At 35.7% G+C, this 18,103-nt stretch overlaps 1 protein-coding gene and 1 long non-coding RNA gene across 3 annotated transcripts; both read right to left on the bottom strand.

Moving 5' to 3' along the window:
* Positions 1 to 1,136: 1,136 nt before the first annotated feature.
* On the bottom strand, positions 1,137 to 18,103 carry LOC146924046 (uncharacterized). 2 transcript variants are annotated; one of them, XR_015010030.1, is made up of 4 exons: positions 17,789 to 18,103; positions 17,539 to 17,625; positions 2,926 to 3,012; positions 1,137 to 1,467 (listed from the first exon to the last, which is right to left on the bottom strand). It is a non-coding gene; the product is annotated as an uncharacterized LOC146924046 (long non-coding RNA). The 2 variants fall into 2 exon arrangements; XR_015010029.1 differs by lacking the exons at positions 17,539 to 17,625; positions 17,789 to 18,103 and adding an exon at positions 3,176 to 3,492.
* LOC146924047 (uncharacterized) lies at positions 7,292 to 12,905 on the bottom strand. Its single transcript, XM_085709088.1, has one exon. It carries the CDS (start codon positions 11,935 to 11,937, stop codon positions 9,247 to 9,249), a length of 2,691 nt encoding a protein of 896 aa, XP_085565214.1. The 5' UTR covers positions 11,938 to 12,905; the 3' UTR covers positions 7,292 to 9,246.

Genomic DNA, 18,103 nt, shown 5'->3' with positions numbered 1-18,103 from the left:
GCTTAGCTCACGAGGACTTTTTAAGAAGTGGTTGTTATTACGATAAACAAACACAACTAATTATGCTTTTTCAAAAATAATCTTTAAATAATTGAATATCAAAATATATATTTTTTTTATTCAATATATATTTCACTTATCAATAAAATATGGTTGAGATAGTTATCTTCGATACTACAAAACACTGAAAAAAAAATTCATTAAGAAAATAAAAATAAACATTCAATTATATCTGATTGATAATAACAAAATAGCAAAACTTCATTTTTTTAACTATATAGTATTGATAATAACAAAATAGCAAAACTTCATTTTTTTAACATAGTGGCCTGGGTTTGAACCTCAGACCTTGCATATGTTATGCATTGTCCATACCAACTGAGCTAAGCTCACGAGGACAACAAAATTCATTCTTAAAAAAAATAACTTCAAGAAACTTACAAAATATTTATTACAACGCATATATCTATTTTTCAAAAAAAAAAAAGACATTTTCAAGATTGTTTCTTTTCTAAAAATAATTTGCCTTTGTTTTTTCTATATTTTGTTCTTAGTCAAAAGAAAAATTATATTAAATAAAAAAAAGAAAAATTATATTAAATAAAAAGAAATAGATAAAGAGTCTGAGGGTATTAGACCTGACTCATGTACAACCCAAAACGGGGATACAACATAATAAATTGGACCAAGTGGATCGACTCAAATCTACCCTAATTAAAATTCACTAATCACGGGTGCAACCTAGCAAACCCATATACGGGCGCGAAACCTAGGTTACAAAAAAATATGAAAAGGGAACCCCTGCGAAAAATAATTTATGGATCGACCGTCATCACAATAAATAATATTGTTGTACAATTTATACACGGGACTCATAACAACATCTTTATCAATAATGAAATCTTTACTATTTTAAATATTTTTACATATAATTACACTAACCTCCCTTAAGATCTTTTTAAATAACACAAACACCCGCTCAATTTTTTAACTAAATACTAATATCCCTTTTTTTTTTTATCAAATTGACAAGCATTTCTCTTATAATATAACATGGTTTAAACTTTGTTAATTCCATTAATTTTGAGCAATTATCTTCTTCATACAAGTATGAAACTGTAACGCCCTCATAAAAGTGTCTAGAATTTTAGAAAGCGTTAAAATTTAATACCGGGTACATTAAATTTCAATATAAAAATTTACCTGTGATGACTGATAATGTGTATATGTCTCTAGGACTCATGTCTGATTATCTGATAATCTTTACATATTATCTAGATGATATCTGTACTAACTGACGAGCACGTAATATTATACATAATCTGATACATAATTCCCATAAACTGATATGGACTAAAATACATCACAACAAGTCCTGAGACATACTTCCACATATACACATCATCAATGAAGCACCATAATCAACCTGTAGCCTTTCTTAATCTTTCTTCTGGGATGACTGTGTACCTGAAAAATAATAAATGGAATGGGATGAGACATAATGTCTCAGTGAGCTCCACCTATCCTAGGCTGCATGCAATCCTTGGGGATACCTATGATTGCCCTCTGTCTAAATTCAACCTCTCCGAGGTTATACATCTTTAACCTATAACTCTGATATCTTAACATAACTGAATATTTAATCTTAATATCTAACAAATGTGTTAGTAAAGTTAGCGTTGAACAAACAATTATCTGAGTTGATTTTACGAATAAACCCAGGTGGAGTAACCCCGGAATTTATTCCTCTGATAACCGGTATATATATAAATATTTCCAACTGGCGGGAACCCAACTGACGGGGATACCGGACTCCTCTGATTATTGTGGGGTCATCCTCACGGATAGTGCCCGTTCCAACTGGCGGGAACCTTTCGTATCCAACTGGCGGGATAGCGAAAGCCACAATTTAATAAATCAATTAATGTCATATCTGATAATGAGAATTAAATTCTCGTCTCTAACTGAAAATGTGTCAATAAATATTCTCTTCTCAAAAATGGTATTTTACCCGGGTTATTGACTTACCCATAACTCTTATTCATGGCCAATTTACTCTAAACATTCTTTTACGTAAATAAAAATGCTATATGGTAGTACGTAATTAGAGGTCATAATAATACATTTCGGCTACACGTTTGGTAATAATGAGAATTTATATTCTTAGCCAAACCAAACCATTATATTACCTTAAAAGTGTAAATTACATTAGCTAAGATTTGAAACAAAGTAATAAAACCAACAATTCTCACTTTCCGGAATTATAGCCGAAATGTGCATATTTATTCATACTTGTGCAAAACTTGTCATAACAATTTTTCCTCTAACTCATACACTACCATAAGCATAATTATCAATATAAAACCATTTTAGAGTACACTAGCAAGGGTAAATATCTTAAGTCATAATGTCTCTATGTTATGTCCTAACATACTAGATCATAATCTATAATTTCTAAAGGCATAATTTATTCTAAACATTCTTTCATATAAATACACATAGCAATATGATAGTAGTTGGTTGGAGGTTTTTATAACAATTTTCGGCTACATATCCGGAAAAATGAAAGTTCAATCCGTAACCGCCATTGATCGTGTATTCACTTAAAAGATTTTCATTTCCGTTAGCCAAAGATAGGAACATACCAAATATTTAACAAATTTTAAATTTCCGGAATCTAGCCGAAATCATACACATATTTTAAAAATGTATTGAATCCATGCCTAATAATTTTTCTCCAACTTCTATACTAGCATAAGCATGGTAATTAACATAAAAGCAAATTCTAGAATATATTAGCAAGGGTATTAGGTCTAAAACATATTAGCACTAACTATGTCCTAAAGCTCAAAATCATGATCTATCAATCTAATAGCACAACTGGACTACCCAAAAAGGAAAGGTTTACTAACTAAAGGAACTCACTCTATTGTGTTGGTTCCTTTGATGATCTTTGTGGCAAAATTCTCACTTCCAAGCCACTAGTTAAGTTACTCCTCCTTCCAATAGCTCCTACAACATTCAAACATGTCAATAACATCATTCCCATAACATTTTAAACACTCCAAAAGCATAAATTGGAACATTTACACCAAGAGAAAATTTTCCCCAAAAATGAGGGTTAAAGGGGCGGCCTTCATGGCTAGTTGGAAGGAAATGCATTTTTGTTGCTTACCTTGCTCTTAAAACATCATGGGTACCTCTTTTAGCATGATTTCTAGCAATTTCCCATGAATTTGGAGACAAAATGGAAGATTGGAAACAGATGATTAAGGGGTGGTTTGCACTATTAATGGGGAGGGAAGAATTTTTTTGAAGCTTGTTTAATGCAAACAACACCTCTAGAAACCCTTAGGCATGGCTTAATTGATGATTATTGGAGATTTGGAAGTTTTGGAGATGTTGGTGAGGTGATGAGGAAAGGGCCGATGGCCTTTAGGAAGAGATGAAAGAAAATATCATGATATTTTTAGAAAGAGAAGGAAATAGAATTGTGTAGAAGTTGGAATCAAATAATGTTTATAAAATGAATCTTGGTTGGCAAATACCAATTTTGTCCCTGCTTAGAATATCATAGACAATTTGACAAAATAACTGACACAGATAAATGTCAAATGACAGTGTTATTAAGCGGGATATTACACTCTACCCCCCTTAAGAAAATTTTGTCCTCGAAATTTAGAGTTTATCTGGAAATAGATACGGATTCTGATCTCGCATCTCAGATTCTAAATCTATGGTTTCCAATTCCACTGGCTGAAAAGGATCGAGAATGAATTTTTCATAACTGAGAAACATGAAATACTTCATGTAATTCTGACATTAATGCTAACTGATATGTTACTGGACCGATACGCATGAGTATTTGAAAGGGCTCAATATACCTTGGACTAAGTTTTCTTTATTCTGAATGTTCCTTGCGAACCCATCTTAGGTGTAACTTTCAGAATTACATGATCTCCCTCATTGAACTCTAAAGGTCTCTGTTTCTTATCTGCATAACTCTTCTGACGACTTTGCGCTGCTTTCATCTTTTCTTGGATGGACTTAACCTTTAAAGTTGTCTCTTGAATAATTTCTGGCCCCAAAATATCTTGTCTCCGACTTCTGTCCAACACCGTGGAGTTTAACAATTTCTGAAATAAAAAGCTCTGCATACTAATATGTCTTCCAATCACCTGAGTCGAAAAGGTTTAATAATAACCTCCTTAAGTGTAAGTTGTGGAATACATTATACATTTTGAGCGTAGTGGGAAACAAAGCTAACCAATGCATAAAATATTCTTCTAGTAAATTTCTAGTTCCACATACTCCTTATAAATTTGTCTTAGATTACTACTACTTGTTTACCTTCACTAAGTTCTGGAAATATCTCATACACTTATCGGAGTAACACTTTTATCGACTTCGTCGATTCTTATCTTTCCTTGAACATATCCAACCTTTGAGGGGGTTCTTCATGATACGACTGATTCCAATAAAAATTTATTTCTGAACTATACCCCATATAATGAGGTCTCATAATAATAACGACACCATTCTCTGTATAGGATCGTTCCTATTCAAAGCATTATCTGACATTAAATTTACCTCAATGAATGTAAGAACTGATTCAATCTCCTCCATTATTCAACACATGAATATGAGATGTTATTGCTGATATCTGCTATGTTTTCTGTGGAATGAATCCAAACATGGTACTACCTCAAACAGCTGATGAAAGTACTAACTGACGAGTACAATCCATAAGTCATATTTAAATACAAAATGTACTAACTAGCAAGTACATTAAATGTAATTCTTATACGAGTAATAGTGCACTAACTGACGAGTACACAATTCACGAGGTAGTACGACTGATAACTAAATACATGACATATATCTGTAGTCATTCGACTATACTTCATCTGCACTAAGATTTCAACATTCTTAAATTAATCACATTTCACTGTCAAAATAAATAAGATCCGTATTCATAAATTTTCTCATGATCTTACTCTTCCAAAATATACATTTCATCCTTGAACATTATTATTCTGTCCGTTACTATAAAGAACATATTATCTCAGTCTTTCTGCTAATTCCATACTCGTTACCTGAATTGGTATAATTACATACTGTATATCACATAAAATTTTCTAACTTGTATGATATCAATCTTTTCTTTACCTTCAAAAATACGAAATTTTAAATTTCCGAACTTCACTGCAAAATTGTGTTTAAGCATCCGCATTCTTGTTCTGAATAGCCTCCTTGCACTTAAATGCCATTTACTATACCTGATGTCCCACGAGACTATTTCAAACCAAAATAAAATCATCTTGATACAACATCCATATTTGTTATCTCATACATGACTCTTTTCCAGCTAAACTGATACTTTTAATTCATTATTTGAAATCACCAAGTCGACTGACTAAGTTACATACTAGAGGTGATTCCAATTTTCTTAAATTTAACAAGGTAGGAACACTTCCGTCCTACTCTCATTAATTGAACTGTTAATATCTCTGAATTATGTGCTTTGAAAATTATTAGCTTGTCTCTTAAAATTTTCCATGAATATCTCTTTTCAAAGTATAAAACTATTGCACATCCTATCACTTCTTTACTGATTAATTTTCCACTGCGCCTGTAACACCCCGTTTTCCCGACTTGAAAATTTCATATAAATATCAGAATTAAACATCACAAACGGAGCATCACATTCAACAAAACATCAATTCCAACATTAATAGTAATATCATTTACTAAATCAACCTGTCTTATAAAATTCGAGAGCAAATACAGCGGAATTTATATTACATCATCACATAAAATACTTAGCACAAGGCTACAACTTAACATCTTCAATAATAGTCTTCACCAATTACTTCAACAAATTTTATTTATTAATACGTAACAAGGAAACAAAACAACAGACAATTCCCATCCCGTTACGTATCAGAGCATCCTAGACGACACAACGGACCACTCGCACAAATGCACTATTCTTCGTTACCTGCACATTACCCACGGTCGAGGCAACATATACGCAGAAGGGGTGAGATTTCACAATCATTATCAGCAAATAATAATTCATAAAGAATAATCAACCATATATAATTATCCATAATATCATCCATTATCCACATTTATTAATGTAAGAATCACCATCAACATAATAAACATCCACACCTATAATTCAACTTATATAAAATCATCAACAACAACATCACATCAGTCATTAATTATGACCACTCCACATCACGACAACAACGACTCGACATGACTACGACAATGACTCAAACGACTCAGACAACTCAGACGACTCAGACGACTCAGCATGCTTGTGGTACCACCATCATCACGTAGGTCAATTTTTGGACCTCATCATCACGTTGATCATAAAGATCACATCATCACGTTGATCATAAAAGATCACATCATCACGTTGATCATAAAAGATCACATCATCACTACAACAACACGACAACGACAACGACAACGACAACATCGACGACAACATCAACAGCAACATCACAATCCACAACAATCAACACATGATCAACAATAACCAACAATAATTCATATTTAATGTTAATTCATTAACAATTATTCATCATAGTTCATCACCTCCAACCAGTACTTACTGGATCAACAATTAATTCATCATCATATTTCACATATATATCAGAACCTATCCCATCATGAAACACAGTCAAAATTGCCAGAAATTTGCGAAACAGCAGGTCTGCACTGCACTAGCTCGCAATGGCGAGCTACACTACTCGCTATGGCGAGGCTAAGGGTCATTTACCAGTTACTCGCAAAGGCGAGCTCTAAACACTCGCAATGGCGAGCTAAGGGTTGCTCACCATTTACTCGCAATGGCGAGCTAATTCCACTCGCAATGGCGAGCTAGGGTTTACTCGCAATTGCGAGCTAAATCACTCGCAATGGCGAGCACTGACAGACAAGTCTGTCGCAGCTCTGTTCTTCATCCTCACAGTCACCCCAAATCTACTACCCAACCCTCTAATTCATCAGTAATCAACATCTACATGTTTTCTATGTCTAATTAACCTCTTTCTACATCAAATTACACTAAAATTAACTTAGATCTATCAATTTTAATGATTTTGACCTAACCCCCAAATTCTAAAACTACCTAAATTGATTGAACTTCATGAATCAAAACTTGATAAAAATGAGAGTTAGTCTCACCCTTACCTTAATTGACAAGATCTCAGCAAAAATCCTCAATTTCCTCTTCTCCTCTATCTCCTCTTTTTCTTCTTCTTCTCTTCTCTTTTTCTTCTTCCCGTGTTTTCTTCTTTCTTTCCTAATCTTTCCTTTTTATAATATTATTTCCTTATAATATTATTTCTTTATTCTACAGTCTACTCCCAACAGGCTACCCACTTAACGGTAAAATGTCTAATTAAAACCCTCCAAGCACCGAATCATAATATTCTTAATCCAAAAACACACATCAAAGCACATAAAACACATCACAATTATTTAAATAATTAAATAATTACAACGGGCGTTACAATTCTCCCCAACTTAAAGAATTTTCGTCCTCGAAAATTTACCTCAATCAAATAACTCTGGATAAGATTCCATCATCTTACTCTCCAGCTCCCACGTCAAGCTTTCACCAGCCGCTCCATCCCAAACAACTTTCACCAAAGGTATCTCCTTGCCTCTCAATCGCTTCACTTCACGACCTTCGATTCTCACTGGTAAAGTCTCAACCGTAAGATTATCTCTAACTTGCACATCATCTCTTTGGATCACATGAGATGGATCTGGAACATACTTCCGAAGTTGTGACACGTGAAACACATCATGCAAATTCGAAAGATGCGGTGGTAAACCCACTCGGTAAGCCACCGTCCCAACTCTTTCTGATATCTGATAAGGACCAATAAACTTCGGGGTCAACTTCTTAGACTTCAATGCACGACCAACTCCGGTCATTGGAGTAACTCTCAAGAACACGTGATCTCCTTCTTGAAACTCAAGGTCTTTCCTACGTTTGTCATGATAGCTCTTTTGTCGACTCTGCGACGCCTTCATCTTTTCTTGAATCATCTTCACCTTTTCCGTAGTTTGATGAACAATATCTGGTCCCAAAACTGCACTTTCTCCTGACTCTAACCAACACAATGGAGTTCTGCACCTTCGACCATACAAAGCTTCGAATGGTGCCATTCCAATACTAGAATGATAACTGTTATTATATGTGAACTCTATCAACGAAAGATGACTATCCCAAGTTCCTCCTTGCTCAAGTACACAAACCCTCAACAAATCTTCCAATGACTGAATTGTTCTTTCTGACTGACCATCTGTCTGAGGATGATAAGCCGAACTCAACCTCAACTTAGAACCCAAAGCCTCTTGCAAACTCTTCCAAAATCTAGAAGTAAACCTTGGATCTCTATCTGACACAATGCTCGACGGAACACCATGTAACTTCACAATCTCGCGAATATAAATATCCGCCAACTGAGATACAGGAAAATTGATGTTAATCGGAATGAAATGAGCCGACTTCGTCAATCTATCCACAATCACCCAAATGGCATCATGCCCACTTGGAGTGTTCGGCAAACTCGTTACAAAATCCATAGATATACTATCCCATTTCCATTCTGGCACATCTAACGGTGTCAACAATCCAGCAGGTCTCTGATGCTCAACCTTTGACTTCTGACAAACCAAGCATGAATACACAAACTGTGCCACATCACGTTTCAACCCAGACCACCAAAACAACTTCTTCAAATCATGATACATCTTGGTAGCTCCTGGATGAATACTCAAATTACTTCTGTGACTTTCTTCAAGAATCATCTTCTTCATTTCCTCATTATCAGGGATACAGATTCTTCCTCGAAACCTCAACACTCCTTGCTCATCAACCTTAAAGTTATTGTCTACAGCAGGATCACTTGCAACCATTAAATCTACCAACTTCACATCTACTTTCTGAGCTTCTTTGATGTCATTCAAAAATTCATTGTTGATCTTTAACATTCCTAACTTCACACTATGTGTTGACATTTCACACACCAAACTCAAGTCTCTAAACTGTTCAAGCAACTCCAACTCCTTAACCATCATAGCAGACATATGTAAGGTTTTCCTACTCAAAGCATCTGCAACAACATTAGCCTTTCCCGGATGGTAATTCAACTCAAAGTCAAAATCTTTTAGCAATTCAAGCCACCTTCGCTGTCTCATATTTAATTCCTTCTAATCAAATAAATACTTCAGACTTTTATGGTCACTAAACACTTCAAATCTCGAACCATACAGATAATGTCTCCAAATCTTGAGTACAAATACCACTGCAGCTAATTCTAGATCATGAGTAGGATAATTTCGTTCATGAACCCTCAACTGCCTCGATGCATAAGCTACTACCTTGCCATTTTGCATGAGTACACCACCTAAACCGAACTTGGACGCATCACAATACACAACAAAAGGTTCCTCGGGCTTTGGTAAAATCAAAATTGGAGCCGTCGTCAGTCGTTGCTTCAATTCATTAAAGCTGTTCTCACACTGAATATCCCACACAAAAGCTCGGCCTTTACAAGTCAATTGAGTTAAAGGAAGTGCCAACTTGGAAAATCCTTCAATAAATCTCCTGTAGTAACCAGCCAAACCCAAAAAGCTCCTAACTTCTGTAACCGACCTCGGGGTCTCCCATTGCGATACTGCATCGACCTTAGATGGGTCTACTGAAATACCGCCACCGGAAACAATATGACCAAGAAAACTCACCTCATTCAACCAAAATTCGCATTTTGATAGCTTGGCATATAACTTCTTTTCCTGCAACACTTGCAAAACAATTCTCAAATGCTCAGCATGTTCTTCTTCAGACTTGGAGTATATCAAAATATCGTCAATGAATACAACCACGAAGCGATCTAGAAACGTATGAAAAATACGATTCATGTACTCCATAAACACACCTGGTGCGTTAGAAACTCCAAAAGGCATTACCAAATACTCATAATGGCCGTATCGTGTTCTAAAGGCTGTTTTCTGAACATCTTCATTTTTCACTTTAATCTGGTGATAACCCGACCTCAGATCAATCTTGCTAAACACCCGTGCACCCACTAACTGATCCATCAAATCATCGATCCTTGGAAGTGGATACCTATTCTTTATTGTCACCTTGTTCAACTGTCGATAATCAATGCACAATCTCATGCTTCCGTCTTTCTTCTTAACCAAAAGCACTGGCGCTCCCCAAGGTGAAACACTTGGTCTTACAAACTTCTTATCAAGCAAATCTTCTAACTGCTTTTTCAACTCAGCTAATTCAGAAGCTGACATACGGTAAGGTGCCATAGACACGGGCTTCGTACCCGGAACAAGGTCAATCGAAAATTCAACTTCTCTCTCAGGAGGCACATCAGGAATCTCATCAGGAAAAACTTCTGGAAATTCACGCACAACTTCCAACTCATCAATCCTTGCCTGGTTCTCAACGGACAATGACGCCATCAAGGAAAATAATTGACCTTCATCAAGCATCATCTGTTTCAACTGCTTAGTAGTTACAAACTCAGTCTCTGCTTCTTCCTCTGGAGAAGAAAATCGCACCGTCTTGTTGAAACAATTTATGTGAGCATAATTATACTCCAACCAATTCATACCAAGAATCACATCCATTCCTATCAATGGTATGCATATTAAATCCATAGTAAAATCTCTACCATACATAGACAAAGGACAACTCAAACACACCCGAGAGGTAGTTATCGAACCATTAGATGGAGTTTTGACAACCATCTCTCCCTTCATGGGCGACACATCAAGACTCAACCTCAAAGCACAATCAGCAGCAATAAAACAATGTGTAGCACCGGTATCTATGATAGCAATTAACGGAATACTGTTAATGAAAGAAGTACCTCGGATCAAACGGTCCTCACTGGCGGTCTGAGTACCAGCTAAAGCAAACACCTTACCCCTAGTCAGGGCCTTCTTTGGTTCTTTACACTGAGTACTAATATGTCCCTTTCCATTGCAATTAAAACAAATAACGTCGTCCTGATTGCATTCTGTAACTGTATGCCCTCTGCCTCCACATCGGTAACATCTTTTCACATCAATCGGACAAACATTACTCTTATGACCTTTTTCTCCACATGAGTAGCAAACAATCTCAGCAGAAGTCGCATACCTCTTGGGTCTCCTTTCATCATTCACCTTTTGTTTGCCCTTATCAGCTGGAGCACTATAAGGTTTTCCACGGTTTTGTTGTTGTTTGCCTCTCCTTTCATTCATAACCTTATAGTGAGCATTGGAATCACTTTCATAGATCCTGCAGCTACTCACCAATACAGAGAAATTACGGATCCTTTGATAACCAATCGCCTTCTTGATATCAGGACGCAGACCACTCTCAAACTTAATGCATTTAGAAAACTCAGCATTTTCACCAGTGTAATGTGGATAGAATTTAGCTAACTCCACAAACTTAGCAGCATACTCAGTCACCGACATATTACCTTGCTTCAGTTCCAAAAACTCAATCTCTTTCTTTCCGCGAACATCTTCCGGAAAGTATCGGTTTAGGAACTCCTCCTTAAAAATAGCCCAGGTAACTACAGTACCATCTTGCTCTAACTCAGGTAGAAGACTCGTCCACCAATCATCAGCTTCTTCCGCCAGCATGTGCGTACCAAATCGCACCTTCTGCTCCTCAGAACACTGCATACCCCTGAAGACTCTTTCAATTTCTTTGATCCATGACTGCGCTCCATCAGGATCATATCTTCCCTTGAAAGTAGGGGGATGATTCCTTATGAATGTCTCTAACATTCTCACTTCGGCATTAGCACCAGCATTCGGTTGTTGCCCTATTGCTTGAGCCACAGCTTCCAATGCAGCAGCCACCGCAGCATCATTCCTGCCAGTCATTCTTGTTCTCCTATAACAAATAATATTAGCAGCGTCCAGTTTTCCTCCTTAATTCTGCACATCACACAACAATCAGAATAACATAATAATGGTATTCTAACTGTTAGACAACACAACTCGACTCAACTAATTGGCCGGACGGACCGACCTGCTCTGATACCAATTGTAACACCCCGTTTTCCCGACTTGAAAATTTCATATAAATATCAGAATTAAACATCACAAACGGAGCATCACATTCAACAAAACATCAATTCCAACATTAATAGTAATATCATTTACTAAATCAACCTGTCTTATAAAATTCGAGAGCAAATACAGCGGAATTTATATTACATCATCACATAAAATACTTAGCACAAGGCTACAACTTAACATCTTCAATAATAGTCTTCACCAATTACTTCAACAAATTTTATTTATTAATACGTAACAAGGAAACAAAACAACAGACAATTCCCATCCCGTTACGTATCAGAGCATCCTAGACGACACAACGGACCACTCGCACAAATGCATTATTCTTCGTTACCTGCACATTACCCACGGTCGAGGCAACATATACGCAGAAGGGGTGAGATTTCACAATCATTATCAGCAAATAATAATTCATAAAGAATAATCAACCATATATAATTATCCATAATATCATCCATTATCCACATTTATTAATGTTAGAATCACCATCAACATAATAAACATCCACACCTATAATTCAACTTATATAAAATCATCAACAACAACATCACATCAGTCATTAATTATGACCACTCCACATCACGACAACAACGACTCGACATGACTACGACAATGACTCAAACGACTCAGACAACTCAGACGACTCAGACGACTCAGCATGCTTGTGGTACCACCATCATCACGTAGGTCAATTTTTGGACCTCATCATCACGTTGATCATAAAGATCACATCATCACGTTGATCATAAAGATCACATCATCACGTTGATCATAAAAGATCACATCATCACTACAACAACACGACAACGACAACGACAACGACAACATCGACGACAACATCAACAGCAACATCACAATCCACAACAATCAACACATGATCAACAATAACCAACAATAATTCATATTTAATGTTAATTCATTAACAATTATTCATCATAGTTCATCACCTCCAACCAGTACTTACTGGATCAACAATTAATTCATCATCATATTTCACATATATATCAGAACCTATCCCATCATGAAACACAGTCAAAATTGCCAGAAATTTGCGAAACAGCAGGTCTGCACTGCACTAGCTCGCAATGGCGAGCTACACTACTCGCTATGGCGAGGCTAAGGGTCATTTACCAGTTACTCGCAAAGGCGAGCTCTAAACACTCGCAATGGCGAGCTAAGGGTTGCTCACCATTTACTCGCAATGGCGAGCTAATTCCACTCGCAATGGCGAGCTAGGGTTTACTCGCAATTGCGAGCTAAATCACTCGCAATGGCGAGCACTGACAGACAAGTCTGTCGCAGCTCTGTTCTTCATCCTCACAGTCACCCCAAATCTACTACCCAACCCTCTAATTCATCAGTAATCAACATCTACATGTTTTCTATGTCTAATTAACCTCTTTCTACATCAAATTACACTAAAATTAACTTAGATCTATCAATTTTAATGATTTTGACCTAACCCCCAAATTCTAAAACTACCTAAATTGATTGAACTTCATGAATCAAAACTTGATAAAAATGAGAGTTAGTCTCACCCTTACCTTAATTGACAAGATCTCAGCAAAAATCCTCAATTTCCTCTTCTCCTCTATCTCCTCTTTTTCTTCTTCTTCTCTTCTCTTTTTCTTCTTCCCGTGTTTTCTTCTTTCTTTCCTAATCTTTCCTTTTTATAATATTATTTCCTTATAATATTATTTCTTTATTCTACAGTCTACTCCCAACAGGCTACCCACTTAACGGTAAAATGTCTAATTAAAACCCTCCAAGCACCGAATCATAATATTCTTAATCCAAAAACACACATAAAAGCACATAAAACACATCACAATTATTTAAATAATTAAATAATTACAACGGGCGTTACAGCGCCACTCTGATTTGTCAACTTACATCGATTTACGCATACCGATACAATCATAATGTAATATTTCCCAATCTCATTACTACATGTTTATCCAATTCTCCTATTCATCCTTCGAAGCTTACATGTCTTGAACAGAGAAGCTAACTTTACACTTCCTGCTACTTCGAGTACTAACTTATATTGCTAGCGAACTATTTCCAGGTATTAAATCCTTCATTAGACATATACTGTACACTTGTTCTCGCAAGGTGTTCCTTGAATGATTCTCACATTCACATTGTTTATAATAAAACATACTCGACAATTCGCGGCTTATTTCCATTCTTTTTCATTTGTGTCGTCCTGATAATTACACTTACGAGCTCCCTTGAAATAACTTCAATTCTCAAAATCCATTCTCATCGACCAAGTCATTCTTTTAGTTTTTAGAACAATTACGTGAGAAAATCATCAAAAGAAAATATGTGATTCTTTAATACTTTACTTCATTCTTAACACTTTCACACTAACAACAACCTTCCATATAACGGAACCTTAAAATAAATTCTCAGATTCAAAAATCTTGATTAATCCTTATCACTTCAACTTATTATATTCATGATTTAACACATTCTTGTCCTCTTGATAGTGCTTGACATCATTCGTCCATTAGTTCACTGAATTTTGACAACTTATTACTTAATCTTTAGTTTCCATTCCAATCGAAAAATTGCATTTTATTTCTTACCGCTACTGGAACCTCTTTCTACTTACTGCTAAGCTTGTGTTTCTTAGTCCATGACAACTTAATAACTCATGATAGATGCAGGGATCTGATACAATTTCCTTAGTGGTCAACTCTCGTTAGCTTAGTTTCTCTGCAATTTCTTGTCAATAAAAAAAATACATCATACTTTGTTCCATACAATATTTTTCCACTACCAATCATTCATTCTTCTTGACTCTCACGCCACATAACACATTCACTTCCTGATTCATAAATCTGGCACTTAAGATTCGGGAGGTTTGACTAATCCGACATAGTTTATCTGACTTACGTCATCCATTCATTGCTCATATTAAGGGGGTTTCCTTGTCTGCTCCCAAAATAATTTACTTATTCATTAATTAGTTCACTTCAACAATTCAAGCATCAAAATCCGGCTCGTTTCGGCATTCAAGTCCTTAACTTCTTACATACTCTACATCCACTGAGAGCTTTTGGATTCTATGGTTCATCTGATAATTCTCCTCATATCAAATTCCTCTTCTGATCCCATAGTCTTAATTACCCCTTTAGAAATATTTCTTCTATACCTTACTTATGCTTCTTATACTGCGGCTCCTGTCAAGCTTGCAATCATCCCTTAATTATCCTGAATCTCTTACTTCTCCGGTATCCACATAAAAGTGTCGTTCAACAATATTAGAGTACACCATCTTAATCTTAACATTTCCCTTATGTCCTCGAAAATTTTCTGCTTCACAGTTTATTGGCCACCATTTGGCGTCGAATACTCCCTTATCAAAATTCGTTACAAAACCTGACACACTGACTTCTCTTCTTCGTACGCTTCATTCCTCCAAGGTCCTATTCAGCTCTCAGACATTTGTCCTAACTATCATATACTAGTCTGAGTTGATCAGGCTCAACTAGACATGACATTTAGAATAAATATCCGGAACCCAATGGTCCCACTACTTTTATTGAATTCTAATGACCCAGGGCACGATCTGAATCGACCAGCTCTGATACCAAATTGTAACGCCCTCATAAAAGTGTCTAGAATTTTAGAAAGCATTAAAATTTAATACCGGGTACATTAAATTTCAATATAAAAATTTACCTGTGATGACTGATAATGTGTATATGTCTCTAGGACTCCTGTCTGATTATCTGATAATCTTTACATATTATCTAGATGATATATGTACTAACTGACGAGCACGTAATATTATACATAATCTGATACATAATTCCCATAAACTGATATGGAATAAAATACATCACAATAAGTCCTGAGATATACACATCATCAATGAAGCACCATAATCAACCTGTAGCCTTTCTTAATCTTTCTTCTGGGATGACTGTGTACCTGAAAAATAATAAATGGAATGGGATGAGACATAATGTCTCAGTGAGCTCCACCTATCCTAGGCTGCATGCAATCCTTGGGGATACCTATGATTGCCCTCTGTCTAAATTCAACCTCTCCGAGGTTATACATCTTTAACCTATAACTCTGATATCTTAACATAACTGAATATTTAATCTTAATATCTAACAAATGTGTTAGTAAAGTTAGCGTTGAACAAACAATTATCTGAGTTGATTTTACGAATAAACCCAGGTGGAGTAACCCCGGAATTTATTCCTCTGATAACCGGTATATATATAAATATTTCCAACTGGCGGGAACCCAACTGACGGGGATACCGGACTCCTCTGATTATTGTGGGGTCATCCTCACGGATAGTGCCCGTTCCAACTGGCGGGAACCTTTCGTATCCAACTGGCGGGATAGCGAAAGCCACAATTTAATAAATCAATTAATGTCATATCTGATAATGAGAATTAAATTCTCGTCTCTAACTGAAAATGTGTCAATAAATATTCTCTTCTCAAAAATGGTATTTTACCCGGGTTATTGACTTACCCATAACTCTTATTCATGGCCAATTTACTCTAAACATTCTTTTACGTAAATAAAAATGCTATATGGTAGTACGTAATTAGAGGTCATAATAATACATTTCGGCTACACGTTTGGTAATAATGAGAATTTATATTCTTAGCCAAACCAAACCATTATATTACCTTAAAAATGTAAATTACATTAGCTAAGATTTGAAACAAAGTAATAAAACCAACAATTCTCACTTTCCGGAATTATAGCCGAAATGTGCATATTTATTCATACTTGTGCAAAACTTGTCATAACAATTTTTCCTCTAACTCATACACTACCATAAGCATAATTATCAATATAAAACCATTTTAGAGTACACTAGCAAGGGTAAATATCTTAAGTCATAATGTCTCTATGTTATGTCCTAACATACTAGATCATAATCTATAATTTCTAAAGGCATAATTTATTCTAAACATTCTTTCATATATATACACATAGCAATATGATAGTAGTTGGTTGGAGGTTTTTATAACAATTTTCGGCTACATATCCGGAAAAATGAAAGTTCAATCCGTAACCGCCATTGATCGTGTATTCACTTAAAAGATTTTCATTTCCGTTAGCCAAAGATAGGAACATACCAAATATTTAACAAATTTTAAATTTCCGGAATCTAGCCGAAATCATACACATATTTTAAAAATGTATTGAATCCATGCCTAATAATTTTTCTCCAACTTCTATACTAGCATAAGCATGGTAATTAACATAAAAGCAAATTCTAGAATATATTAGCAAGGGTATTAGGTCTAAAACATATTAGCACTAACTATGTCCTAAAGCTCAAAATCATGATCTATCAATCTAATAGCACAACTGGACTACCCAAAAAGGAAAGGTTTACTAACTAAAGGAACTCACTCTATTGTGTTGGTTCCTTTGATGATCTTTGTGGCAAAATTCTCACTTCCAAGCCACTAGTTAAGTTACTCCTCCTTCCAATAGCTCCTACAACATTCAAACATGTCAATAACATCATTCCCATAACATTTTAAACACTCCAAAAGCATAAATTGGAACATTTACACCAAGAGAAAATTTTCCCCAAAAATGAGGGTTAAAGGGGCGGCCTTCATGGCTAGTTGGAAGGAAATGCATTTTTGTTGCTTACCTTGCTCTTAAAACATCATGGGTACCTCTTTTAGCATGATTTCTAGCAATTTCCCATGAATTTGGAGACAAAATGGAAGATTGGAAACAGATGATTAAGGGGTGGTTTGCACTATTAATGGGGAGGGAAGAATTTTTTTGAAGCTTGTTTAATGCAAACAACACCTCTAGAAACCCTTAGGCATGGCTTAATTGATGATTATTGGAGATTTGGAAGTTTTGGAGATGTTGGTGAGGTGATGAGGAAAGGGCCGATGGCCTTTAGGAAGAGATGAAAGAAAATATCATGATATTTTTAGAAAGAGAAGGAAATAGA

The sequence above is a fragment of the Medicago sativa genome, chromosome 5 (genome assembly GCF_051527215.1).
Source record: "Medicago sativa cultivar Bolivia chromosome 5, Bolivia_mono, whole genome shotgun sequence".
Taxonomy (NCBI): Eukaryota; Viridiplantae; Streptophyta; class Magnoliopsida; order Fabales; family Fabaceae; genus Medicago; species Medicago sativa.
This window is presented reverse-complemented; position numbering and strand designations above follow the sequence as displayed.

Bases quoted from the DNA above. Each gene is read 5' to 3' on its own strand.
- LOC146924047 (XM_085709088.1), bottom strand. From the start codon at position 11,937: ATGACTGGCAGGAATGATGCTGCGGTGGCTGCTGCATTGGAAGCTGTG.